At 38.6% G+C, this 12,649-nt stretch overlaps 1 protein-coding gene across 2 annotated transcripts in view; it reads left to right on the top strand.

Annotated features, from left to right (window-relative positions):
• SLC60A1 (solute carrier family 60 member 1) overlaps positions 1–12,649 on the top strand; it is a 171,877-nt gene that overhangs the window by 154,682 nt on the left and 4,546 nt on the right. For both annotated transcript variants that reach the window (XM_077481218.1, XM_077481219.1), the window contains one exon: positions 6,437–6,557. In XM_077481218.1, coding sequence (XP_077337344.1) covers positions 6,437–6,557 — 121 coding nt within the window. Of the gene's footprint in view, positions 1–6,436; positions 6,558–12,649 lie in introns of those variants that run through there.

Below are 12,649 nucleotides of genomic sequence, written 5' to 3'. Positions count from 1 at the left end.
CCATAGTGCCCCTAGAGGATGTCAGATGATGAAACGCGTAGGGCGGGGCTTGGACATGACATCACCATGCACGCTGGATTCACACTCAAATCTCAGCATTTTGGCTGGAGGCAGCTCAACTTTCGGATTTTGCCTGTGAAATTGTGTCAGTGGAGACACATAAAAATGGAAGTGTACTGATTGATATTATTAAACAGAGGTTTAGTTGGTTTTACACGATGGGAGCTTACTTTCTTCCTCCTCCATCTGAGTTATGAAGCATACAAAACTATCCTCTTGAGGTCTCTTTTGAGTGGAGAATTGTGAAGCTGCAATCATTACTCCCAGAGAATTATGCACAATAGCCAGTTTATAATTTTACCAGCATCGGTCTCTGGTTTATTTAGTACTTACGGTGGTGGAGAGCACTTGTTTGGTGCACAACAGAGGAATTTGTTTAAAGTGGAACATTTTTAAAGAGACTGCATCACCCATCTTCTCATAGCAACCACAGAGGAAGTGTGGGTTATCACTTCATCATAATAAATTAACAGCAATTAAAATCTTACAAATGTTTCAACCCTTCCCCCTACTCTGATAAAAAAAATAAGGGTTTTAACTGTTATTTGTATCTGTTTTGGAGAGCTTCCCCCTTACTTCTGGTCACAGTGTATACCCAGGCTGGATAGATTTATGCTCTCTGTTATATCTTGTTTAAGATGGGACTGACTATCATTTTGTAGAGATTTCTACACCAGTTTTGCAAAAAAGGGAGACCGCTTGTTGCTGTAATGCTAGAGAAGCAGTTAATACGTCTAAGCCAGGACAGGGTAGATCTGTCAGGATGGGAGTTTTTTTTTCCACTGCTTTTTATTTTTTCTACCAATGGGACCCATAAGGGCTCAATTTTTTTTTTTTAAATGGGAATTTAATTTGCTTTGACAAGAGTCAAGCACAAGGTTCCATTTATTAAAGAATAGGAAAAACAACCATTCACTGCGATGTCCTGCCTCCTAATAAGGTAATATAGGAGAAACTACACAATGTGGCAGTAACTGTAGCATATTACTGCCATCTACTATTAAAGTGGAGGTATTACTTTTCATTTAATCCTTTTATTCCATTAAAACTGGGCCACTAACATCAGGCTGCTCAGACATACGATCATAAAAACTCAATAATTTCCATCTCCAAGTTTCCATCCTGAACCTGCTTCACATCCTGGTAAGGGAAAGAGTCGGAACATAGTTGACTTGCTAGATTTTTTGGTCAAGAACCTAATATGTGGTGTTCTTCAGAAAATTATATTTAAAGTGGATATAAACCTGATTCATGAAATTTGACCTAAGCACATATCTGTAGTGTTTTCTTATCTCACTCAAAAACCCCAAGTCCTGTGTCTTTCTGCTGCTCCGTTCTTCTGTTATCAGCATGATAACTTCTGACAGGTTCTCTGACAACCGAGATAAAACCAACCTGCATATGTGGAGTGGGGGTGTGTACCTTTCCTCCAATCAGCTGTCACACAGTGTATGCCAAGAATCCACTCCTACTGCTGAACAAGAATAAAAAAATCTCTAACACGATGTTCAAGTGTTACTAAACCCAGTAATATGAAAGATGAAAATAGTTCATCCCCCCCAGAGTGCCCACAGCTTATAATTTTTAAATGAAAATACTGCCACTATATACTTTTTGGCTGATCTGTATACCACGGTCACGTGATAAACTGCAGGGTCTGCCTGAGTGCTGAGTGTTCGGGTAAGAGATTTCCACTACAGTCTGTGTGTTCATGCTGTTATGTGAGGCGGATCACCCATCAAGGAGGTGACATCCAACCCACTGTGTTCTTTTTTTTTTAGTTACTGGGCATGGAGGGGAAGGGAGGGACTGGACTGTCATTCAGGATCTGTATACACGCCTACATGTGTGATGTCAGTATCATGTGATCTGAAAAGTTCAGCTCAACAAGAAAATATTCTCTCCAGCAATAGATGCCAAACTGAGCATGTGCAGGGGGACCATTCTGACCTTGCCCACAGAGGGGAGGGGGCAGATCTGTGCATAAAATAGCCTTTTTACACAATACAGAGGATTAACCCATTAATTTTCACAGTGAGTATAACAAGCATGCTATTCTGCATAAACAGATTTTACGGTTGTGGGTTTAGTAACACTTTCACCTTCTAAAGAATATAGCAAGCTGAAGAGCAGAGATACAAAACTTATGTAGGGAGATTTGTTTAATCTCTGTGTATCATCTAAGGCTGTTCACTTCACTGGGTATAGGAGAGGGTCCACTTTAACTCTGTTATATATATATATATAAAATAAACAAATAAAAATAAAATAAAAGGTTTGATATGCTATTTCTGGAGAATTAAAGTGGGACTTTAAGTGAACCTGTGCTTTTTCTATTCAGGGAAAAACAAAAAGTTAACTGTAATGGCAACCACACCAAAAGCTCATAATTACACCTTAATCCCTTGCCACTTTGTTCAGCCACCGGCAGCAAAGAGAGATTTATGGTCATTTCGGGCATGGAGGAGCACTTGACACGTCTCCCTTTTTCTGATGTGACACCATTTGTGCTTGGCTATTTTTATAGTTACATAGTTAGTCAGGTTGGAAAAAGACACACGACCATCTAGTTCAACCAAAAAAAAAAAAAATATACAATCCCATACACACAATCCTTCACCCACATTTGATCCAGAGGAAGGCGAAAAACCCCAGCAAAGCATGCTACAATTTTCTACAGCAAGGGAAACAATTCCTTCCTGATCCCCCAAGAGGCAATCTGATTTTCCTTGGATCAACTTTACCTATAAAAAAGGTCAGTACCCAGTTTATCCATGCAGTAGTGACAGGTGGGGTAGGGAGACGGTCTTTAGAACTTTGTAATTTGTGCAACCTGTAAGCAGTGGTGGGGAATAGAGAAGGGAAATATAAGCTACCAGTGGAGCTATGCCCTGTATGGGCAATTTTTGGTGGTGTACATTCATGTTAAATATATTCTATATCTCAAGGAGGATTTAGATTTTGTGGGAATTACAGAGACTTGGTTTAACAGCTCTCATGGCTGGCAACCATTCAAGGGTATTCCCTTTATCGCAGGGATAGGGAAGGTAAAAAAGGGGAGGGTTATGCCTGTATATAAACAATGTACAAGTAAATGTGAGAGATTACATCACTAGGGGGGCTAGGGAGGAGGTGGAATCCTTACGAGTAGAGCTCCAAAGGGATGAAACTAAGGGGAAAGTAATACTGTTGCTATGCTATAGGCCCCCTAAACTGAGGGAGGAGGGGGGAGACAGACCTACCATCACAAATTGTATTAGCGGGAAGGATGGGAGATTTTAATTATCCAGACATAGACTGGGTGGAAGGAACCACGCATTAGTCTAATGCCGTGTACACGCGATCAGATTTTCCAACAGGAAATGTTGGATGTGAGCTGTTGGAGGCAAGTCCGATGGAGCATACACACGGTCGGACATTTGTTGATGGACTTTCCACCAACAAATGTTGGCTACCAGGTTCTCAAATTTTCCGTCAACAATTGTGTGTTGTTGGACTATCCAATCGTGTGTACACAAATCCGTCGGACAAAGTACAAACACGCATGCTCGGAAGCAGAAGCGGTCAGTCTTGTAAACTAGCATTTGTAATGGAGAATTAACATTAAACTCCAAATGCAGCGCACAATTCTCTTCTTCTTTAATTGGATAATAATGAAGTTGTTTTGCTGGTGATACTGATGGAGTTTTTACAAACAATTTTTCAAGGGCTTCTTTTTTCTAGTGATAGCAAGCATATTATTATGTTTTTCTTTTTTTATTTGTGCAAGTTACCACAACATCATTATCCCGTAGTTTTTAAGAACAAAGATACAACTATGTTGGTGTCCCTTGTCAATTTTACATTGTACCAGTATTTTTTTTAAATGTAACTGCCTACTCCCAAACTGTCATTTGAAGTAAAACACATAGCCAAGTATTATTCTCCACAATTTTTTTTATTGTGCATTAAAAAAAAATAGACATGCTATCTGCCAATAGAAAATAACCAAAAAGTGGATTTTATGCATCCAAAAATATAGAAAATTTACCAAATCAAATCATTATTCAAGCCAAAAAATAATGTCAAAGCAATAACTCCAAGGCCACTAATAAATAACACGTTATCTCCTTCGATTCCGCAACATGTCTGGTTTTATGAACGGCCGTTCAGAAACAAACTGAAAAGCAGTCACTACGTTCATAATTTTTGGCCAACGTTTGTGTGACTGTGTGTATGCAAGACAAGTTTGAGCCAACACCCTTCGAACAAAATTCCACGGTTTTGTTGTCGGAAAGTCTGATCGTATGTACGAGAAACAAACATTACTAGACCTACTTATTATCAACAATACAGCGATCACGGATGTGGAAATAAGGGGCAATTTAGGAAACAGCGATCACGGGTCAAATAGATTCCGTATAAATCACACACATAGTAAAAATAAGGGGCATACAAAGACACTGAATTTCAAAAAAGCCAACTTACCTAAACTACGAACATTGCTAGAATATATAAATTAGGATAAAATCTTAGGAACAAATAACACAGAGGAGAGATGGGTTTGCTTTAGGCGCATATTAAATAAGGGCAATAGCCAGTGCATCTCATTGGGAAATACATTTAAAAGAGCGAACAGAAGACCTGGGTGTCTTAACTCCTAATGTAAAAATGCACATACAAGCAAAGGAGGAGACCTTCAAAAAATACAAGGCTGAGGGATCATTAGCATTCAGAATTTATAAAGAATGCAGCAAGAAATGTAGGGGTGCAATTAGAGCGGCTAAGATAGAAAACGAAAGACACATAGCGGAGGAGAACAATAATAAGAGACCACATTGGCCCCATAAAGTATGAGGAAGGGAATCTGGTTACAAAGGATGGTGAGATGGCAAAGGTATTGAATGTATTCTTCTCCTCAGTCTTCACAAGGGAATCCGGGGGCTTCAGTAAACAAAACTGCAGTGTTTATCCTCATGACACATCACAGGAAGCACCCTCATGGTTAACAGAGGACAGGATAAGAAATAGACTTGGGAAACTTAACATTAATGAGTCCCCGGGACCAGATGGCTTGCACCCGAGGGTCCTTAGGGAACTCAGTCAAGTAATTGCCAGACCACTGTTCCCAATTTTTACTGACATTCTGACCGGAATGGTACCAGCTGATTGGAGAAAAGCCAATGTAGCATCAATATTTTAAAAAGGACCAAAATACATCCCTGGGAATTACAGACCATTTAGCCTAACATCAATAGTATGCAAGCTCTTGGAGGGGATGCTAAGGAAATATATACAAGATTTTAGTAATGAAAACGGTATCATTAACAGTAATCAACATGGATTCATGAAGAATCGTTTGTGCCAAACCAATATATTAACCTTCTATGAGGAGGTGAGCTGCCATGTAGATAAAGGAAGGCCCAAAGACGCGGTGTATCTGGATTTTGCAAAAGCATTTGACACAGTTCCCATAAACGTTTACAGTAAACGAGGATGTGGTGAACAGCTCAACTTCTGTATTTGCGGATGATACCAACCTAAGCAGGGCAATAACTTCTCCGCAGGATGTGACAACCTTGCAAGTAGATCTGAACAAATGAATGGGTTGGGCAACTACATGGCAAATGAGGTTTAATGTGTAAAAATGTAAAATAATGCATTTGGGTGGCAAAAATATGAATGCAATCTACTCACTGGGGAGAGAACCACTGGGGGAATCAAAGATGGAAAAGGACCTGGGGGTCCTAGTAGATGATAGGCTCAGCAATGGCATGCAATGCCAAGCTGCTGCTAACAAAGCAAACAGAATATTGGCATGCATTAAAAAGGGTATAACTCAAGAGATAAAGCGGTAATTCTCCCACTCTACAAGACTCTGGTCCAGCCGCACCTGGAATATGCTGTCTGGTTCTGGGCACCAGTCCTAGGGAAGGATGTGCTGGAAATGGAGCGAGTACAGAGAAGGGCAACAAAACTAATAAAGGGACTGGAGGATATTTGTTATGAAGAAAGGTTATGAACATTGAACTTATTTCCTCTGCAGCAGAGACACCTGAGAGGTGATATGATTTCAATTTACACATACCATACTGGTCACCCCATAATAGGGATAAAAAATTTTCGCAGAAGGGAGTATAATAAGACGCGTATAAGACACGCAATGAAATTAGAAGAAATGAGGTGTAATCGTAAACTGCATAGAGGGTTCTTTACTGTAAGAATGGCAAGGATGTGGAATTCCCTTCCTGAACCTGAACGACCACAACATACAGGGATATACAATGTAATGCTGACATAAAATCACACATATAGGTTGGACTTGATGGACTTGTGTTTTTTTTCAACCTCACCTACTATGTAACATGTAATAATGTTTGCATATTATGTATTACAGGTGATTGAAACTCAGGGAAGTTACAGTTTCCTAGTTTGTGGGATCAGCCTATCCACATTGGCCTTTACTCTATATATTGTGCTGTTATTGCTTGATAACATGCATCCAAGGGAATCAAAAGGTAAGGACACCAGTTTGTGCACTGATAAGGTATGGCAGTTTCTTGAATTGTTTTTACATACAAAGTAGATTCATTGCAGCATCTGTCTTTGATATTCTCAAAATTTCATAATTTTTATTATGTTCTGGGAGACAGAAAAGTTGTTTTTTTAACCATGTACATACTGAACTAGGGTTCACTGTATTTACAGCATTTGCACTGTTTGAAGAAAGCAGCCATTCATTTATACTTACCTGATGCTTTTTTTTTTGTATGAGAATGGAGTTGACAATGAAGGTGGCTGCAACATTTGGCCAATATAACAAAATAAAGATAAGAGTATTCTTATAATGGTAAAATTGAAGATGGTACTGGGGTCTAGTGGTAAGCAATAAACAATGCATGTTGCATGATGGTGGTTGGTCTACCATTTAGAAAGTCAAGGAAGGCCTCTGCACAATTGGTGCATGTAAAAGCATTATTTTACCATAGAAAATATATCAAATACACCTCATTCAAGTTGGACAGGATATTACTTTCTTTTTAAAATGATGCACTTACTGGTACATATCATCAATCCTATTTTGTTTTTTACTTTGAATTAATAAGCCTGAAGGCTCCTAGCCTGTCAAACTCTATTCTATCGCCCATCGATTTCAAGAGGTCAGACCAATGAATGCTAATTTTTTCTTTTTTTCCATTATTTCACATTGCTCAAAATTTTAGTTGGCATTTCAAAATGTCAAATTTTCCAAAGTTCCAATATGCACATTTTATCTATGGAAGAAATAGGGCCCAGGGCGCTACCTTAAATTTTGTGAGCTATATCAATATTAAAGGGGTCTCCAGAAACAACTATTCCGCAGAATCCTCTCAACAATCAGAGGAAGAAGCCCTCTGGGTGAAGGGGAGACAAGATTACCCTGTGTCTCCTCTAGTGTTGACGATACAAGGAAAACATACAGTAAGTGCCCCCTTACGCTAAATTAGATATATTAGGCTATGATGTCCAATATAGATATCAAGGCATTTACATAGTTACATAGTTAATAAGGTTGAATAAAGACACCAGTCCCTCCAGTTCAACCTGAGTGTGTGTCTACAATTTTCCCTATCCCTGTACATTGCACACTCACATCAATCTCTACCCTCAAGGAGCCCACAATCCACGGTCCCTATTCATATACTAGGGCCAATTTTGGACAGAAGCCAATTAACCTACCTGCATGTCTTTGGAGTGTGGGAGGAAACCAGAGTACCCGGAGGAAACCCACGCAGGCACAGGGAGAACATGCAAACTCCAGGCAGGTAGTGTCGTGGTTGAGATTCGAACCAGCAACCCTTTTTACTGCTAGGTGAGAGTTTTAACCACTACACCACTGTGCTGCCTACATAAAGTACTGCCCTGTATTAGTGCACACCATACACTCTAAATAGGCTACGATTAGGCACACCGTCCTATACATTCACACTGCCACATACTATTATATAAAGGCAAGAGAAAGGAGGTGGACGAGCCAAACGGAAACAGTCGGATACTGAGGGATTACATGCACTTAGCCCCTTTGGGGTACAAGGATTCGGTGAGTGGGGACCCGAGTGGGTGAGCACAGAAGTCGATGGATTATTCTGATCAAGCACTAAAGTCACCTTTAATCTGCTCTATTATCTTGGATCTACCTTATAGTTTTTCTGAACTGACACACATTGATTGTGCACATCTTTTATATATTTTTTAAAAGCTTCTTGTGGTACACATAAAAAAAAAGGGGGCACTTACTGTATGTTTTCCTTGTATCTTCCAAACTAGAGGAGACACAGGGTGATCTTGTCACCCAGCTTCACCCAGAGGGCTTCTTCCTCTGATGGTTGAGAGGATTCTGGGGAATAGTTGTTTCTGGAGACCCCTTTAATATTGATATAGTTCACAAAATTTTAGGCAGCGCCCTGGGCCCTATTTCTTCCATATATAAAACATGAAGGCATGGTTATTACTACCTGCAATTGTTACACTTACAGAATAATCATTATTCTTGCACTTAACATGAAAAAATGTCAAAGTCTACTTTCAACAGAAAAATCTAAATCCACTGCACTGGCTTCTGTCTCACAAGAAACATTTTACTGACCAAACTTCAAGTCGGTGCTTTTTAAAAAAAAAAAAAAAATTATGAGCCTGGGTTGAAGACAGGACCTGCGTTAGAGAATTCAAGCATCTTCCAGATGCATGCACTGAGCTGAGGATAGGGACTACCAATATTCTCAATAGAAGGCCCTTCATGAAAACATTAAGGGCCTCTTTATACCACAGAGTCAAGAAAGAACACTTTGTTAAATGAAAACTATAATGGTCAGTTATTGTTTTAAGTTTATAAGTTTTCAAATTGAATTTTTTTAAATGTGTCACTTTTTCTTTATAAAAAAATATTTAATGCAGAAAAATGTCTAGTTTAGTCTAGACTGAAACTGTCAAACAGATGCTGCTGTGATGAGTTGATCACCTTGAGCCATTACTATTAAGGTCTTTGAACAAGAGGCTTTGTACAAGGCTTTGTACAAGAGGTTGTAAAGAAATTGAATAAAAAAATGTTACCCGGAGCCACCACGGGGGGCTTTCGTGGATGCGGCCAAGTGGGAACAGCATATCATATATGATGGACATTCTCCAAGGTCAGAAGATTTTGGATTAGGGTCTATAACTTTATATATACCCTCACCCAGATTAATTTGGTAAAGTCAGCAAAGCACACATTCCTGGGTGGCAGGGTAGCTGAAGCCTCAAAAAAACATAGAAGGCTTCTTACATTTATATTCATATCAGCCAAAATCACGATAGCAAGAAACTGGAGGTCTGCTGCCCTGCCATTTGATCAAGTCAAAAAAATGTCATGGCTTATGTTAAATGAAAGATCGACAACAATTGTACAGGATAAGATGAAGTTGTTTAACAAAATATGGGACCCATGGATCAGATACCTAACAAATGATCCCAGGATGATCACAAACCAGAAACCTTCTTGAAGGGCAAGCCAAGGAGTGTGGAGCCCCCCACCCCTCTCCTCCCCGACTCCCATTCCAAGTTCTACCCTCTACTAAAGTGGAGTCCCCCCCCCTTTTATTTTTGATCTTTGATCTCTTTTCCTCCCTCTGCAAGGTACCGAACTATTGGGGTCGGGATGGCGCCCCCCCCTGCGAACTGGAAAACCAGACTCCCCCAATAGAGAGATGGGGAGCTGGGGTTTCCCAATGGGTGGGACGTATTCCGAGGCCTATGATATAGAGCATGCACAATGTCACAGTAAAAGAGGTAATGTTCACAGTTGAGGAATTGTTTGTAGGATATGGTATATAAGCCATAATACTAGAACAAACAAAGTACAGTTTATATCGGGATATGATAATTGGCCTCAAACACTGAAGGAGTATTCCTTACGTATATTGCATTTTATGTATAATGCATTGATGATACTCAATGTGATGCTGAGATTTATCACTTGTTTTGTAAAAACTTTAAAAAACCATTGAAACATAAAAAATGTAAAAACAAAAAAGCAGAGGGTTCTACCTATTAGCACAAAAATATAACATTATTGTGAAATATTTCATATTTACCCAATAAAAAAAATATATATATATTCTTAAAATGTCCTTTAAAAAAAAAACTCCCTACCCTCCTGAGGTATATATAACATACTTATGTGTTTAAAGCAGTTCTGGTGCATTGTATCTCAGTTTCCACCAGCTTTGAAGTTGTAATGACCGCAATTTTCCTTTTAGAATAGGAAGCCGATTTGGAATAACATTTTTTGGCTTGAAAAAAAAGTCTCATAGTTATTCTCTCAATGCTTGCACATGTAGCATTCAATTAAAAAAAAACAAAAAAAAAACCTCTTTACAGTAGCACAAATATACAGCAAAATTATACTATCTACAAATTTCTTGCATGCTAGTGGGGTTAAATCTGAACGAACTGTACTAGAGAAATCTAAGAAAATGCAAAATATCTTTATACATCAGTTTTAAAATAGCCATAAATGAGACCATAAATGAGATACTTACATTTCTTTTATGTCCGATCATAATTATCAAAAGATGCAGTCAGCGTTGGAAAGGCTTGATCTAAAGATCACACAAATTACCCAAATCTTCAAATTTCACAGCTAATGTTGAATCAAAATATCATACACACAACCATCAATATTTTTGAGCTACAATAGCAATATTCTCTTACATTACCTTGTTGTGGCTACTTTTAACTGACCCAGTTTACAGGGAATAATTTCTATAATGTAACCAGTAAAAATCAATGCCTTGATCCCTTGGAAGTAAATTCTTTTTGTTATAGATGAACAAGGGCAGAACTGTACAGTTCTTAAGATGTAGCAGAACCACTGTACCCGCAGGCAAAATCATAATCTTTGGTCAGGAACACTTTACTATAAGCAACTCATATATTCCTATAGGTTGGAGGCAACAAGCAGGCAAAATACAAGGCTTGAGACAGACACAGTTTAAGAAAGTTTGACCAGGGAGCATGTGTATTTAGCACAGGAATTAAATATTTTTAGAGTTAAGCGTAGTTAATAGAAATGGAGGTTTGTAGCACAGTAGAAGCATCTTTGCTTTCAGGAATATAGGGTTAGCATGGTTGATTTAAAATGCAGGTATGAAATATCCTAACACTACACTTATGCAGTTCTAAGAATCATTTTAGGCAATAACAGTGCATTTTTTAAGACTACATGTAAAAAAAACACATATATATTTATTGAGTACAATACACAGAAGCATTTACTAAAACTGGAGCAGCTGGGCATGGCACCGGATCAGCTTCTAGCTTTCATGTTTAACCACTTCAATACCGGGCACTTTCACCTTTTTGCTGCCCAGGCAAATTTTCAGTTTTACAGAAAGAAATACTAGACAGCATTTGTTAGTAAGAACAATGTGAAACAATAATATTAATCTACAAAACTTTTTTATATTAACAACATATGTGCTCCAAGGGGTAAGATGTATTTTTGTATTGTTTTGTATAAGATGTATAAGATAAAAAAAATGTCAATAAAAATTATCTGAATAAAAAGAAAAAAAAGTCAGCCATGCTTTGTGGGCACCAAAGGACCGGATCATACTACTTAGTTGATGCCTTTCATAGGTGTCCTCTCCTTGCTGATAGATAAACAAATATTCCAATGGCTCGGATAGCAAGGAAAATTAAAAAGAGACGAGGGATCCTCTCAGTGTGAAAACCGCTAATTTGTTATATAAAAATCGCTTACATAAAAAAAAGCTTATGCTAAAAAACAAGCATACAATGTGTGTCTGACCTATTGGGAAGCTGCCAGATACTGTGTGTGCATTCCACCTAGACCGGAAATGACGCCCTGGGAGTAACACTCAATGTATTTCGTCATCACGTGACCTCCTAAGAAGACTAAATTGTTGTCGTTTATCACCGTGGATGCACAAGAATACAGCAATTTGGAAGTAGTAATAATTGTGAGCCTAGTTAAACTTCACACATTATGCATTTAATGAATACTATATTATGTACACCTATCCATTACTAAGTAGGACCAATTTTGTCACCAGAAGAGCATGAGATCCTTCCTCATTGCATATGTTAAAAAAGGTGTAGGCATTGATCCTTTGCAATTTCAGTTCAGTGTAACTTTATAGCTTCAGGTGGCTACTGTATATTTTTTGATTGAATATTCATGGGGCAAACCTCCTATTCCACCCTATTCAACAGGGTCCATACAGTGTACATCAAATTATGACCCTACTGTCTGCACGTGTCATCAAATATTGATATATATCAGACCACGAATTGTTTCTCCAATCCTTTGCTTTGTAGTTTTGGCAACACTATTCCCAGTGTTGTCCAATTTTAAAGGTTTTTTAAGCTAACAAGGGTGGAGTCATGCATGGAGGTAATCTCGTGTGAGCTCGCAAAACGCAGGGAAAAGTAGGGTGAGACCCTTGGATGTCTCCCTAACTGGTGAAATTACTATCAAGGAGGGCTCTTCCCTCATCTGAAGACAAGAAGACATTCCAAGATAACCAAGTCTTGGAATATCGTTCTTGCTGATTTTGTGCAGAGTACCAGG

The sequence above is a fragment of the Lithobates pipiens genome, unplaced genomic scaffold (genome assembly GCF_037356315.1).
Source record: "Lithobates pipiens isolate NorthernLeopardFrog02 unplaced genomic scaffold, aLitPip1_a1.2 Scaffold_16, whole genome shotgun sequence".
In the NCBI taxonomy this organism is placed as follows: domain Eukaryota; kingdom Metazoa; phylum Chordata; class Amphibia; order Anura; family Ranidae; genus Lithobates; species Lithobates pipiens.
This window is presented reverse-complemented; position numbering and strand designations above follow the sequence as displayed.